General features: G+C 69.0%; 1 protein-coding gene across 1 annotated transcript in view; it reads right to left on the reverse strand.

Annotated features, from left to right (window-relative positions):
* Positions 1 to 71: 71 nt before the first annotated feature.
* The window catches only part of BRSK2 (BR serine/threonine kinase 2), a 20,707-nt gene continuing 6,099 nt past the window's right edge, over positions 72 to 14,679 (reverse strand). Inside the window, exons 8-19 of the mRNA XM_012651928.1 lie at positions 13,817 to 13,848; positions 13,354 to 13,518; positions 13,175 to 13,272; positions 12,957 to 13,107; positions 9,594 to 9,654; positions 8,675 to 8,882; positions 8,160 to 8,208; positions 4,762 to 4,885; positions 3,681 to 3,861; positions 3,521 to 3,610; positions 1,353 to 1,400; positions 72 to 247 (exon numbers count right to left, since the gene is read on the reverse strand). Of these exons, the coding sequence (XP_012507382.1) occupies positions 72 to 247; positions 1,353 to 1,400; positions 3,521 to 3,610; positions 3,681 to 3,861; positions 4,762 to 4,885; positions 8,160 to 8,208; positions 8,675 to 8,882; positions 9,594 to 9,654; positions 12,957 to 13,107; positions 13,175 to 13,272; positions 13,354 to 13,518; positions 13,817 to 13,848 (1,383 nt within the window). The remainder of the gene's footprint in view (positions 248 to 1,352; positions 1,401 to 3,520; positions 3,611 to 3,680; positions 3,862 to 4,761; positions 4,886 to 8,159; positions 8,209 to 8,674; positions 8,883 to 9,593; positions 9,655 to 12,956; positions 13,108 to 13,174; positions 13,273 to 13,353; positions 13,519 to 13,816; positions 13,849 to 14,679) is intronic.

Genomic DNA, 14,679 nt, shown 5'->3' on the forward strand with positions numbered 1-14,679 from the left:
CCGGAACCAAGGTCCAGAAGCGGGTGTGGGTGGCCGCTGTCAGTGCTGTGCTGTGGGAGGGGCTAGTGTGTCTAAGGCTGCTCGTGGCGGGCGGCGGGCGGCCCCATCTTGGCCACGTCCTTGCCCGCCGGGTACTCGGCGTCCCCTCCAGGGCCAGGGCCAGCGGCCGCGGAGTCACCGAGTGGGCCATGGGTGCTCCGCTTGGCGGGCGTGCTGGGGGCCTGGGCCGCCTGCCCGTTCTTCTCGTCTGAAAAAAGTTGTTTAATTACGTCAAAGAAGTTACTCAATGGGCTGCCTGGGTACACAGAACAGAGACAAAAAAAGAGAAAAGGAAAGGAAAGAGGAAGGGAGGGAAGGAGAGAGAAAGAGAACAAACAAACAAATGAACGAAGGGGCCTCCACAGAGAAAGGAAAACCCAGCGAGATGGGGCTGAGATGGGCGCGGAGCAGGCACAGGCAGGCGCAAGCAGGGAGGGGGCCGGTGGGGTGCCGGGGGCCGTGAGGCCAGAAGCTCAGGACCTCTGTGCCTCCGCCCCCGGCCAGAGCCCAGAGCACGCTGGAGAGCCGAGGCTCGGGGCAGGTGGGGAGCCCCCTTCCCCCTCTCCGGGCCTGGCCCTGAAGGCCTGGGGCCACTGCTGCCCTCCCGGCCTCCTGGCCGTGCAGGCTGGCTGACCCCGGCCCGGAGGTGGCAGCGGGAATGCCAGGAGCCTGAGGCCAAGCAGCACCCTGGGGGCAGCTGCTGGCGCCCTGCGCACGGCCTGCCCTGGGGTGGGGGGGTTGGAGCCAGCACCCCGCGGAAGATGGGAGGGTGTGCCTGCCACAGCCCCCCAGGCCTGGAGCCGGCCCCTGGCCACGTGGACGGAGTTGAGCAGCAGACAGACAGATGGACAGATGGGTGGACGGGCATGGAGGGTGTGGGAGGGCAGGCTGGGGGCAGGCAGCCAGAGTCGGGTCCCTAGTCCCGGAGGCAAGAGGAATGGGTAGAAACGGGGCGACCACTCCCTTCTGGGGCGCTGTGCGCACTGCCCAGGTGGGCCGCCAGGGGCACCTCAACTCCACTTCCTAACCCTGATCCCCACCTGAGCCCAGAGCCACGGGCCCTTCCCTTGGCACCAGCCGTGGCCGGGAGGGCCTGTGCGGACGGCCCCGACCCCTCCGGTGGACGGAGGGCTGGAGTCCACCCTGACCCCAGGCCAGAGCTTGCAGGCGGGACCCTGGCTGGGGCCGGGAAGGCCAGGCTGCGGGGCGTTGGCGTCCACTGGGGATGTGGCAGGGCCTGGGCGGGGGCAGTGGCCAGAGCCACGCGAGCGGTGGGCGTGGCAGGCGGAGTGCAGGTGAGCGGGGAGTCTTACCACATTTGGAAAGCCGCCCCGTCATCATTTCCATACAGTTAGTGGTGTCTGGAGCACAGAACGGAGAGAGGGGAGAGAGTGAAAAGGCGGCTCCTCGACCTGGCTGGATGCTGCCCCGGCCCAGCAGGCCCCAAAGGGATCGAGCTAGAAGGGGGCGGGCCCAGAGGAGGGGTGGGGCCTGCATGAGGTGGGGCTCAGAGTGGGGCGGGAAGAGGCAGAGCCATCTGGACAGCGGAGGGTCCCCAGGCAGCCAGAGCCTGGAGACTGGATGTGGGGGTTGCCCCAGGTCTGCCAGCCCCGCCCACCTCCCCTGGCCGCCTGCACCCTCACTCTGCCACTCAGCAGCACTGGGCTGGTGGCTTCCAGTCAACTAGGCTCATCTGGGCACCCCCTTTTCTTAGCCCTGTCCCATCCTCTGTTGGGCCTGGGGACCTCGATGCTGGCAGGAGGCCAGGGCCCTGGGGTGGGGGCTGTTCCCTCAACACCCTCCCATGTCCACCCAGCCTGCTCTTGGCCTCAGCCTCCCCTCCCTGGACCAACTGGGGGTCCCCACCATGATGGCCACCAGGTCCCTTGGAGGACGGGCAGTGCCTGAGGGGCACCCCTCCTGCAGGGGCTCAGAGCTGAGCTTGCCTGACAACAGCGTCCCTCATGGGAGGGAGATGACGGCGGGACAGGCTGGGGTCCCAGGCTGGGCTCCCCATGTCCAAGGGGAGACGGATAAGGCCCAGAGTAGGCACCCAAGAGTTGGGCAGGGCTGGAACGGGGGCCCCGCAGGAGGACACGTCCGCCTCCCTTACTGTGGTGCGGGGGCTGGGCAGGGGGTACAGGCTGACGGAAAGAGCCATGCCTCGGGGCGCAGGGCTCGGGGTTGAGCCTACCACCCGGCCGGGAGCAGAGAGACCATGGAGCCCGGCGGTCGCTGCAGGTATGGGGACCCCGCAGCACACCCAGGCCTGGATCTTTGCCTATGTCTCTAAACAATCCCTGTCGTTCTCTGGCCTTAGTTTCCCTCCCTAAGATGGAGGTCTTATTTCCCAAGAGCTCGAGGAGCCAGAGGCTGCTTCAGGCTGACAGCGCAGCCTCCAGCGTAGGACAAGGCCCACACGCCCTGCTGCCCGGGAACCTGCCCTGCGCCCTGCCCACCGCACCAGCCCCCTGGGGCCTGGGTTAGGGCCAAGGCTGTTGGGAGCTCAGCCTCCACCCACCCATGGGTGGTAAATGTTCAGGGGGTTCGTCCACAGATGATGGGATGAGGGTGGGATGAGGATGGTGGGGTGGACGGGTGGGGCCAGCTCCGGCCTCCAGGACCCCACACAGAAGCACAGGTGGTGACCCTAACAGGCCACCCGGCTATGGGGAAGACAGGCTGGGCAAAGGGCCCACTAAGGGCCCAGCCACGGTGGAGGTGGGTGTAGGTTAGGGTTAGCGTGACTCGCAGCAACCCTGCGCAGCGCTGCCGCGCCGCCACTCAGACGCACACCCATGCAGGTGCCCCGGCCCTCCGCCCTGCCCGCCACTCGTGGGCCCAGGGGGGCCCTCCCTGCCAGACGCTGGGTGGCACAGACCCTCGGGCCCTCAGGGCTCTAGGCCCAGACAGTCCCTCCCCCGCCTTGGCTGGGCCTCAGGCCCCTCTGCCGGTCGAGGCTGGGCTCCAGGCAGTCAGGAAACGCAGGGAGCTGGGGGCTACAGCACAGCGGGCAGCCCGTGGCCCTTGGGAGGTGCTGTGGTGGGGGTGCCCAGGTGGCAGGGCCTGGGCAGGCCGCCCCTGTGTCCGGCTTGCCTGTCCTGGGACCCAGGTGGGCGTCGGGTGCCCTTCGCAGGACCTGCCCGCAGCCCCTCCCCGCCCCGGCGGCAGGCCGGACGCCTTACCTGCCAGCGTCAGAGGCTACTCTCGTAGCTGGTGGCCACCTTCTGGCCCTTAAGCCCAGCTCCCCAGCTTAGTCCTGGCGCTGGCGGGGGAGGTTCTACAGTGGACAAGAGGCGCCTTTCAGTGCGGTGCGGCTGGGCCCTATGTCCCTGGTGTGCAGAGGCGGGGAGGGCCCTGCTCCCTGAGCGGTGCAGCCACAGCTCGGGCGGGGGCGTCCTGCCGCGGGGCCGGGGCTGCGCCCAGGCCATCACGCCTCCCGTCCGCACAGCCCTAGCACCAGACGAGCTGAGCCCCTCACCTGCCAGGTGCTGGGCCGCCGGCTGGTCATGTGTGCTCAGCAGCTGGGCCTGGATGGTCTCCACCACCCTCTTGAAGCGGCGGCTCGGGCCTGGGGGAGACAGACAGTTACATCCCCAGGCAGGGCTGGGCCCGAGGCCGCCCCTGGGCCACCGGCTCACCTGAGAGCAGGGTGAAGGTGACAGAGTAGATGCCGTTCTCCTTCTGGGCCTCCCCACCCTCGGTGTAGGTGATATCCACCTGGAACTTGACGGGCTTCTGGAACACGGCCGGGCCGCCCGTTGCCTTGTACTCAGCCCGGAAGCTGGTCTGGGAGATGACACTGTGGCCGAGGCTGGGGATCTGCAGAGGGCGGCGGGGCGGAGTAAGCGAGGCCGCCTCACGGCCCTGTGAGCTGGCGCAGCGCGGCTGGAGACGCAGGGAGCGCACCCAGCCCGACCCTCCAGAGCCGCCACCACCCAGGAGGACGCGCAGAGCCACCAGGCTGGGGGTCTCCCCGGCAGACAGAACGCGAGGAGGGCCGAAGGGGAGACGGTAGGGATTCTCCAGAGAGCTCGGAGGCGGGAGAAGGGCAAGGTGACCCTGCACCAAGGGGCTTGGGGGGCCGCCACTGAGGCAGGAGAGACGCGAGGGGCCGGGATCCCCGGCTTCCTGCCATGTGGGGACAGCACCCTCCTGCCCACGCACACAGGAGCTGGGGTTGCCTGCTGTGTGCGGATCCACAGGGACGCCGGGGCACCCCAGGGGACCAATGTCCAGTGGAGCGTGGCCAGCCCCGTGCTGGAGAAGCTGCCACGGGAGTCACGGCCTGCTCTTGCCGAGTGCGCAGCAGCCTGCCACCCGCGGGGGCCTATCCTGGGGCCGGGTGACTCCCTCCAGCCAGGCACCAGCACATGGCAGCCCTGGGGGGCTGGGCTGGGGGCTTCAGCAACGCAGCCCAGCATGGGGTCCCCGCATCCCTTCTGCTCCTCGTAACCGAAGATCCCAGCAAAGCCAGACGAAGCCCACCCGGGACGTGGACGGCCACTGGCTCGCGGGCAGGGCGAGGCCAGCGCAGCTTGGTGGTGAAGACGGGACAAGGAGACAGAGACCCAGGGCCAGGGTGTCCACCTAGGGGCAGCAGACGCCGCAGGGCTCCTGGGGGTCACAGCCGTGCCTTTGCCATCGCCCCTCCCCCAGGGCTGTGTGGCAGCCTGTGTGTCACCCCTCCGAGGCCTGCGCGGGGCTGGCCGTGGGGCTCACCGACAGGAAGGCGTGCACGATGTCGGCCTTGATGGAGCTCAGCGGCTTGTCCTTGATGACCACGAAGATCTGCTCCTCCTTCTCCAGGTTGATGAAGTTGCCGAACCAGGACTTCTTGGCCAGCCTGGGCGGGGGACCGAGGCTGCCGTGAGCAGGGTGTGGTGCCTGGTCCACCCCAGACGCGTTACCACTGACCCATGCCCTAACCCTGACGGCCAGCGCCCTGACCCTGCCCCAGACACCCCAAACCCACTCCAAGTGCCCTGACCCTACCCCAAACACCCCAAATGCCTTCCTCCTACCCTAAACACCCCAAACCCGCTCCAAGTGCCCTAACCCTACCCCAAAAGCCTTAACCACTCTAAACCTAATGCCCTGACTCAAACCCAAACGCACTAACCCAGACCCCTTGCCCTAGCAGAAGCCCTGGCCCTGACTCAAACACCTTAAGCCCAAACCCCAAACCCAAACCCCAGGCCCCAACCCTGATCTTGCCTCTTAAGCAGGTCCCAGGGCCCTGACCAGTCCCCAGAGCTGGAAGCCCAGCTGGAAGGGGCGTGGGAGTGGGGTGCCCTGACCCTGCTGCTCTGCCCAAGTGGCCGAGTCTGGGACCGTCAGCTCTGCACAGTCCTGCAGCGTCCGGGCACAGGGGCCCCCACTGGTGCTGGGGGAGCTGGGGGGCCGCACAAGAGCAGGCGCTGATGGCATGAAGCAGGCCCTGCGTGCCCCTCCCACTCTGAGGAGCATCCTCAGCTGCCTGGGGGCACATTCCTGTCCTGAGATGGGTGGCTGCCCGTGTCCCTTTTGCTCTGGCCTGGCGTGGCCAGTCCCCACTCTAGAACAGACCTCCAGGGCTGCGGGGGAAGGGCCTACCCAGAGCTCGCCATGGCCACCTGGCCCTCAGCTCCCAGAGGCTGCCGTGAGGGGCCGCCCCCATCCGCGGCTGGTGCAGTGCTGCAAACCTGCCTGTGGGACTCGCCCGACCGTGGCGTCCCTCCCAGGGAGCCAGCCTCAGCGTCCATGCGGGCAGGCGCTGGCACACACAGCCGCCGCGCCACCCCAGCCCTGCCTGCACCTCGCTCTCCGTGAGCCTTCCCTCCAGCCGGCCACCCGCTCCTACGTCTGGGGGCACCGGCGTCCTGGAGCCCCCTCCCACAGGGCGAGACCTGCGACTCGCTTCCCGCCAGGACAACCTGGGAACGTGAGGGACGCCCCTGCCCGGTGAGGCCGCACGGCCGCTCCCCAGCGGTGTGACACGGAGGCCTCTGCCCAGCAGCCTGCGAGGACCCGAATCCCAGCCGCAGCCACGGCAGCTTGGAGGTGGGTCCCGTCCAGCCTCGAGAGGCACGGCCCAGTGACATGCTGCCTGCAGCCCCGTGTGCCGTAGAGCGCAGCGCCCCATGGAGCCGCGGAAGCTGTGGGACGGCAAGTATGCGCCGTTCAAGCCGCCGAGCTCTGGACGGTTTGTCATGTGGCAGCAGCTGACTATACAGCCGGGCAGGCTTTCCACCGCCTCCCTTGCAGCTACAGCACGGACATGTGACCCAGGCTCCACCAATCAGACGAGGGGGGGCAGGGCCGCAAAGAGGCAAGACCCAGAGGAGGGGCTGCACAGCAGCATCGGCGTCGGGGGCCATGCTGGCGCTCGGCCATCTTTGCCTTCCTGACATCCTGCCGCGCTCCAGCCGGCACCTGCCCCGGTCTCGCCCCAGACCCACGCCAAGGCCTGGAGTCCAGGCGGTGCTCGAGGGACGTTTGATGGCCGCGTGCGGGGTGGCCAGGCAGTTCCGGAAACCACATCTGGGCTCTGCATGCTCCTCCCTTGGCGAAGACAATGAAGGAAACCGATAAAAACCGGACTTTGCTCTTTGGGACCCGGTGGTGTGGCATTTGGCAAAAACGGTCCCGTGTCTGAGAGAGGCCCGGCGGGGGGGGGCCTGTGCTGTCGACTCCGGGGTCCATGGTGGGGACGCCTGGATCAGACGGAGCAGGCGCCTCCACGGTGGGCGGCCACGTCCAGCCAGCTGCAGGCCTCACAAGACCGAGGGTTCCCAGAGAAGAACGAACTTTCCTCGAGACAGTAACGGGGGGCTGCCTGAGCCCCGGCCTGCGGTTCCGGACTGGGGAGGACATCAGCCGGCGCCCGGCTTCCAGCCCCGCGAGCCGGACCCTGAGGATAAATGCCCGACGCAGGTGCAGGCGCCTGCCGCTGCTTCTCTGCAGAGCCCGGGCGGACGCAGGGCCGGCGGCAGGGGCACCAGGCCCCAGTGGCGCGTGCTCGGCCCGGAGGGCTGTTGCAGGTGAACTGCCGGACGCTAGGAGGGGCCGCGCCCCAGAGCACACCGGGGCGGGGGGTGGCGGGTGCAGGCCACTGAGCAGGTGCCAAGCTACTGAGCTTTTCCCCAACTTTTCTGAAAAATACAATTACGTTCACGAAAGCTCTTGACTCTAGTGGAAATGGCAACTTCAGGCCTGACCAGGGCACAGAAGCGTCCCCTGAACCTGGTACCTCGGGGCCACAAAGCACAGCGGCCCCATCTGGGCACCCAGCGGGAAGGTGGCCCTGCTGGCCCAGGAGGTCCGACTCGGGCAGGGTCCCGGGCCCGACCGCAGACCTGCTCCAGGCGAGTTCAGCACCGAGCGGGGGTTTCCCACAGCGACCTTGTTTAGGGCCAAAGGCAGGAGGAGGGTCTCTCGCCCGACGGCTGTTTCCGAGGTCATCTGCTCGAGGCCATCTGCTCGAGGCCCCCACGGCCCTGTCCTGGCTGCTGCTCTCTGTGGCTGCCCTGCACGGGCTCACCCTGCGTGTTCACGCATGTGCGCTGCCAGCCACCGACACACTGCCCCGTGACAAAGGCTGTCGTGGAGAGCCTGGGTGCCAGGGAGGGTTCTCTCCAGGGCCAGACAGCTGGGAAGGCAGCTGCCACGGGGCCACCTCCGTGTCTGCTGGGTCTTGCACATTGGTGAGCGGAGGGCTCGGAACGGCTCCTGCCTGGCCCACCCTGCCCTGTGCCCACTCCCGGCTCCGTTGCACCTGGACTCCGGCGAGGCCACCCCGCGCCGCACACGTGTTCCCGCCAGGCCCCCGTCCCACGACCGGCCTAGGCTGTTTCTTCCTTGGGACCTGACTGTCCCTATAAGCCCCATCTCTGCTCTTGGGGAGCCCAGGCCTCTGGGAGCTCTGCCCAGTGCACCCCTTACTCCCCAAGGCTGTGCCTTCCAAACAGAGCTATGCCCCTCCGCTGCCTCCCCCGACCCCGCCACACTCAGGGCTGTGGACACTCGGCCCAAGACAGGCCCCACCTGTGGCAGGAAGTGGAGGGGAGGCGCCCAGGAGGTCCCCATACCCTCCCCCGGTGGCCTGGGCCCAGGCATCAGGCTGAGCAGGAGCCACTTACTCTGGGGACGACTCCGGGGTCAGGTTGGACATCTCCTCCGGCGTCGGAACTGCACGAGGGAGGGGCGGGAAGGAAGGCTTGGTGGGTGCGCCGCACCCCGCCCCTTGCCGTCCCCACCCCAGCCGCCCCGCACTGAGCCAGGGCTTGGGGAGTCCGCCCAGCTCCTGGCCAACCAAGAGGCTGCAGGGCCCAGGGCCACGGGAGCCTCGGGTGCTCAGGTCAGGCCGCGCGTGGGGGGCAGGCGGCCCAGGGCCCACACGGTGGCAGCTCCTCAGCACGTGGGCCTGGCCCGAGACACACGTGGCGGGCAGGCTCAGGGACAGGCAAACACGCAGAGGTGCTGCCGGGGCTCCTGGTAGAACGCGCTGTCCAGGGCCGAGGGGCGGACTGGGACCTGGGCGCTGCGTGCACCACGGCGGCCGACCCTGCGGAGTCTGGTACCACCAGCAGCCCCTCCCCCACAGCCTCCTCCCCTCCCCCCTGCCAGGCCCTGGCGACTACCGGGCGGGGCTCACCTTGCAGTTTCCGTCGGTGGAAACGGGGTGAACCCAGGAAGCTGTTCTTGATGGAGTTGAGCCGCGTCCTCCAGGGCACCCCTCCGACGCTGGGGCTGGATGGCGGCGTGGGGTTGGGTGTGCCGGCTGGGCTCTCCTTTGGCGTGTGGACGGGCGTCCCCTTGGGGGTAGGGAGGGGACTGCCCCTCGGTGAGGGGTGAGGGGTCACCTGTATGGTGGGGACAGATTTGGTGTTTGGTTCAGCCCCGGTGGGCGGGAGCCGGGCGGGGCCCGGGCACAGGGCCAGCTGGGGGCCCAGGCCGGTGGCGGGAGCCCGCGCCTGGGTGCCGGCTGGGAGTGGGGTGGACTTGGTGCCCTGCAGAGGCTTGTCGGTCAGCTTGCCCTTGCACGGCAAGGTCTGGGTCTTGGGGTCGGGCCTCGGGGTGGCCTGCGGAGGGAGGACGTGTCCGGCCCGCGAGGTGCTCCGACAGGCTTCGGGCTCCGTGGAGGTGGCCGGGGGGCAGGCCAGAGAGGCCGGCACGGGGGCTGGGGGGGGCAGGATGAACTTTCTAATAGGCTACGGGAGATGCAGGCAGCAAGCGGTGGGGGTGAGAACCCGCGCCCCGCCCGCCCCGCATGCACACACGGCGCCCGCCCGGAGGACCAGAGAGACATTCGAGCGGGAACCGAGACCGGCCGACAGGGGAGGCAGCAGGCGTGGCGGGGGAGGGTTTGCCAAAAGGAAAACAAGTGACGGACGAGAAAACAAAAAGAAAACAAAACAAAGAACGTGCAGTTAGCAAGAGCAGCCCAAGCCCCGCGCCTGTGCACACGGGTGGGGACAGCTTCGCGGGCGGGGCCCCGGCAGCCTGCCCCCCACCCTGGCACACTCGGACAGACGAGGGATGCAGCCCGTGGCCTGGGACCAGCGGGGACTCACCCGGGGGCTGCTGAGTGGGCTCGTGGACAGGCCTGAGGAGGCGCCGCTGATGGATCGCGACCTAGGACACAGCGCAGGGCCGGGACTCGGTGGGGGCCGAGGCTGGCTTTCCCCGAGGGCCCCTCCAAGAGGCCTGGAGCTCACCAGGCCCTGCCCCGAGGGAGGGGCCCTGATGCCTGCGTGTCTGGGGCTGTCCGCCAGAGCCCGGCGGGCCCGACCCGGGCCTCCCCAGCACACCACAGGGGCGGCACTGGGGCCTTCGGCAAGGCAGAGGGACGAGGGGACAAGGCGGGACTTCCTGCGGCTCCAGCCCCTGCTGCTCCAGGCCCTACGCTGGGCCCTGCTACCCAAGCCTGGCCAGCCTCCGAGCTGGGCTGTCACCACGTGGGCCACCAGCTGGGCCTAGCCAGCCCTCCACGCCCACAGCTACCCATGAGAGACGCCGGGGCCAGCCCTCGGCCTGCCTGAGCCTGCGCCTTGAGGCACAGGCAGGGCCGATGGGGCCTCCTCCCCACCACCCCCTTGGCGGGAGACCTGGCCTGGCCCAGCGGGAGGGAGGCGCTGGCCCGGCGCACCCAGCAGAGACGCAGGCCCGCAGCTGCCCCCTGGCAGGGCCAGGGCTGGCAGCTCCACCGGACCCCAGAGACCAGGCGCCTGCCCGCTTGGCCCCAGGCAGTGGCACCTGCCACCCTTTGAGGAAGGACACAGAGGGGAAGAGACCAAAGGAGCACAGGAATGAAGACGACAGAGAGAGTAAAAGACCACCCAGGCCTGCCCCGCTAGCCAGCAGCCTGGAGCGCTCCACGGTGACACCCTTCTGGCCCCCGACCTGACAGCCAAGGGGCTGGAGGCGGCGGTGACCCCACACCCGGCTGAGCCTGCCTGGGCCAGGACGGCCCCAGGGCCAGGGCTGGGCCCAAAGCTTTCGGGAGCTGAGCGGGGAAACCAGCTGGGAGCTTGTCACTGGGCATCAGAGAAGCAGAAAAGAAGTAGCTGGAGGACCGGGTGGGGAGGCACGTCTGGCCAGGCGGCCCCGGGAACTCTGAGCTACCACTGCCAAGACAGGAAAGACGGTGCAAGCCCCGAGGGCAGCCGGGCAGGGAGGTGCACGGCAGGGACCAGGCCGGCCCGACGGCCGGTGGGCAGGCGGCAGCCCCAAGGAGCAGCGCCGCCTGCCTGGGCTGTCGCCTGGGAGGCCGGCCCTTGCAGAGGCTCCTCTGACCTTGGGCAGGGGAACGTGGGACGAGGGTTGGCCTGGCAAGGAGGTGTGGCATAGCGGTAGCCCGCAGCAGCTGTGGCTGTGGGGCCCGCACGTGGGCTGGCCGCCGGCCTCGCCAGCACCCCCCGTCGGCCCCTGGGGATCCTGACCCAGGCTCTGCCCCTGGCTCGCCGGACAGGTCCACTGCCCGGGGCATCTGCGAGCCAACCCCGCCACCAGACCCGCCTGTCTGCCCGCTCGAGGCAGGGACAGCGTCTAGGGCTGGGAGGTGCGGGGCGCGTGGTCAGGGTGTGTACCTGTCTTCTTTGCTGAATTGGGGGTGGGCCTCAGCGATATCCAGGCTTTTACTGAACACCGCTTTACTACAGCAGGAACAAAGCAAGAAAACAGAGTTACCGACGTGGCCACTCGGACACAGGCCACGGGCCCGGGCCACACCTGGCGAGAGCTCCAGGCAGGTCTGAGGCCAGTGCACAGACAGGAAGGGAGGAGGTTGGGCAGGGAGCTCTGCGGCCACAGCATACCCCACCCTGGGCTACCTGCGGGGCAGGTGGCCTGGCCTGGCCTGGCTGTGGGGGGTGCCCGGCCCCCACTGCCCCTCCACCCCAGCCAATGGCCCCGGGAGGTCCAGTGCCAAGCGGCTGGGGTCCCTGCTGACTACAGGTGTCAAGCCAGAAGTGGAACCGGGTTGGGCGTGCCAGGACAAATGGCCTTCCAGGATGGGCCACACCTGGACCTGCCCAGCACCCCGGACCGAGGCAGCTGGGCCTGGAGATTAGGAAGGAAGCGCGGAAGACGGCCTCCCGTGCCCGTCTGAGGCCAGGCAGCGGGTGGGGGTCTTGGACTCAGTCCTCGGCCTGCACTGCGGGGTCAGGGAGCCCACAGAGAGGCAGCCACGCAGCCAGGAAGCGGGCACCCAGGCCACCAGGAGGGGTCCTGCTGGGGCAACGTGTGCCCTGGACAAGCAAGGTGCCAGAGCGAGACCAGGGTGGCAAAGTGTGCCAGCAGCCCAGGGCAGTGGCCCTGACGGGCTGGAGAACTGGAAGGAGGTCCTGCAGGGACCCCACATTGGAGGCTGGGCCAGCCCGGACCCCAGGGAGGACCCGGGACTACCAGGGGACTGTGGTCTGCAAGCTATGAGCTGGGGCCACCAGCACCAGGATCAGGGTTGGAGACACAGCTGTTTATCCTCACGGCCCACCAACTGCCTTGGGGTTTCCCCACGGTTCCTGGCAAATTCCTCAGGAGCATGCCTGCTCTGCTGTGGCACCCAAGCCCCGCTCTGGGAGCGGGGGGAGGGCTGCCCAAAGGTGGCCAAGCCTACTGGGACACATGGGTGGTGGCCACAGGCCCCAAGGCTGGCCCCAGACTACGGGGAAGGTGGAGGCTTGCCCTGGAGGGGCTGCACCGGCTAGAGATCTGCTGAGAACCCCGTGCAGCCCAGCCCTGCCCAGCCCTACGCTGCCCTGGCCGCGGAGGTTCTGCAGAGCCTGGGAGCCTCCATCCGTCCAGAGAACAAGTTGGGCAGCCCAGACCTGCTCACAAACCCCAGATTCCACTTCTTGGCCCCCACACACCGCCATTGGCCACCCAGAGCTGAGCCCATCAGGTGGGGACCGACTCCCAGGGTGGTGGCTTTAGATCACATTGCAGCTCAGCCAAGCAAAGCTCAAATCAGGTCAGCCCAGTTCAGCTCAGCCCCGCCCAGCTCAGCTCCGCCCAGCTAAGCTCAGCTCCGCCCCGCCCAGCTCAGCTCCGCCCCGCCCCGCCCAGCTCAGCTCCGCCCAGCTCAGCCCCGCCCAGCTCAGCCCCGCCCAGCTCAGCCCCGCCCCGCCCAGCTCCGCTCCGCCCAGCCCCGCCCCGCCCAGCTCCATCCAGCTCAACACAGCCCACCTGAGCCCAGTTCAGCCCAGCCTGGCCGGGTCCAGCCCAGCCCTCGCCAGCCCAGCTGCACCCAGCTCAACCCAACCCAGCCCCGCCCTGCCACACCCAGTTCAGCTCAGCCCGGCCCAACCCAGTTCAGCCCAGCCGCGCGCAACTCAGCCCCGCCCCTCCCCCACGCCCCCGCGCAGGGCCCGGCCCACATCCCAGGCGGCGACGCTGCCCCGGCGGGGCCCAGGGAGGCAAGCGCGGGGCGCACGCACCTCTGGCTGTGCTGGGCCATCTCGATGGCCCGGCGCGCGGGCACCGGGGAGCCGCCGTCCGTCACGCTGAGCACCTCCATGGACTTGCGCTCGGGCCGCCGCTTGCCGTGCCGGTTCAGCATCGGGGAGTCCACGCGCTTCCGCGGAGGGTCTGCGCACAGACGGGGCTCAGCCGGGGCGCGGGCCCGCGCGGCGCGGGGCGGGGCTCCCGGGCGTACCTATCTCGTTCCGCGGGGGCAGGTCCTCGTCCTCCTGGCTGGGGTACCTTTCTTTCCGGTCCAGGAGGAGGAAGTAGATCATCTTCTCCTGGTTCTCCCTGCGGGGCGACATGCGAGGCGCTGGCACGTGCGCCCTCCCGCGCGCGCCGCCCACGCCCGCCCGGCCTCGGCCCACGCACTCCTCCGACAGCAGGTCCTGCAGCAGCTTGTTGCGGTCGCGGAAGCAGCCCAGCGAGTGCATGCTGTCCAGCACGTCCGGGTCGATGTCCTCCAGGCTGGGCAGCGAGCGGATCTGCACCTTGCGGGGCGCGGGCTGCTCCGGCTCCGGCTCGTTCTTGCCCCCTCTGTGGACACAGGCCGGGCCGCGTCACTCACCTGCGGTGGGCCCGAGGCTCCTCCCCCCAGGCGGCCAGGAGGGTGGGAGGCCTGCCCGCACCTGGCACACCTGGCCCCAGTCCTGCGCTCGCCCTGCACCGGCCCTGCGGGCCTCCTGCGTCCTGCCCGCACCCCGCACCCGCGCCAGGGCGGCCGAGGCGGGGGCAGGGCCTGCGCTGGCGGCGCCCTCCCCCCGCCGTCCCTAGCAGGGCCTCCAGGCCACAGCGACAGGCAAAGCAGGCGATTAGTGGGTGAAAAGCTACTTACATATACCATATGTGTTTCTGAATGTGCTCTAGCTACAAGGAAAGAGAAACAGGGAGTTAGTACGGAGGAGACAGAGCCCGCATTAGGAGGCGACGGAGGGGTGCGGCGGACAGAGCAGAGGGGAGGGCAGAGGAGGGGTGGGCGGCAGGGGGGCTGCGTCCCAGACCAGGCCATCGCCCTGCCCGCTCCTCAGGAGGAGATGCGGGTCTGGGGAGGAGGGAAGTCAGGAGGGGGTTCCAGGCAGGGCAGGGGCCTGGGTTAGGAGGAAGAGGCAAGGCAGGAAGCGGTGGCCCCTGGTGGCCCGGCTCCAGGCAGGACCCGAGGCGGGAAGCAGGGAAGCAGCCGGCCCACCTGTGCGGCGGGGGCAGGGCTGGGTGCAGGTGCGAGCAGGAGGCTGGGAGCGCTGCCGGCTACGTGGCCCCTTCTCCCCCCGCCCCCGACTGGGCGCAGCTCACAGGGTGGGAGGCCACTGCTGTCCTGCCGGGCACGTGCCGTCCTGACACTGGGCAGCCCTGGAGGAGGCCGGGCGGAGCGGCTGCGGCTCCCCTTAGCCCCCCGCCCACCCCTACAGCTGATGCTGCCTCTCAGGGGGCCACGCACACTGCGTGAGCCCGTGCCCCCCAGAGCGCCGCAGGCAGGATGGCGGTAATGGGGGATCCCCGTTGCCATAGCACACGTATGGGCACAGGCCTGTCACCCACCTGGGCGCCACTCCCACACCCATGTCCACTCAGGCTGATGCGTACACCCACGCACACCTGGCACAAGGTCGCACACGCCTGTACATACACACCTGTGCACGCTCTCCCACAGACCTAAGTACACACACCTGGCAATGCCCCACACATCTGTACACACGACCT

Source organism: Propithecus coquereli, unplaced genomic scaffold (assembly GCF_000956105.1).
Source record: "Propithecus coquereli isolate 6110/MARCELLA unplaced genomic scaffold, Pcoq_1.0 Scaffold377, whole genome shotgun sequence".
In the NCBI taxonomy this organism is placed as follows: domain Eukaryota; kingdom Metazoa; phylum Chordata; class Mammalia; order Primates; family Indriidae; genus Propithecus; species Propithecus coquereli.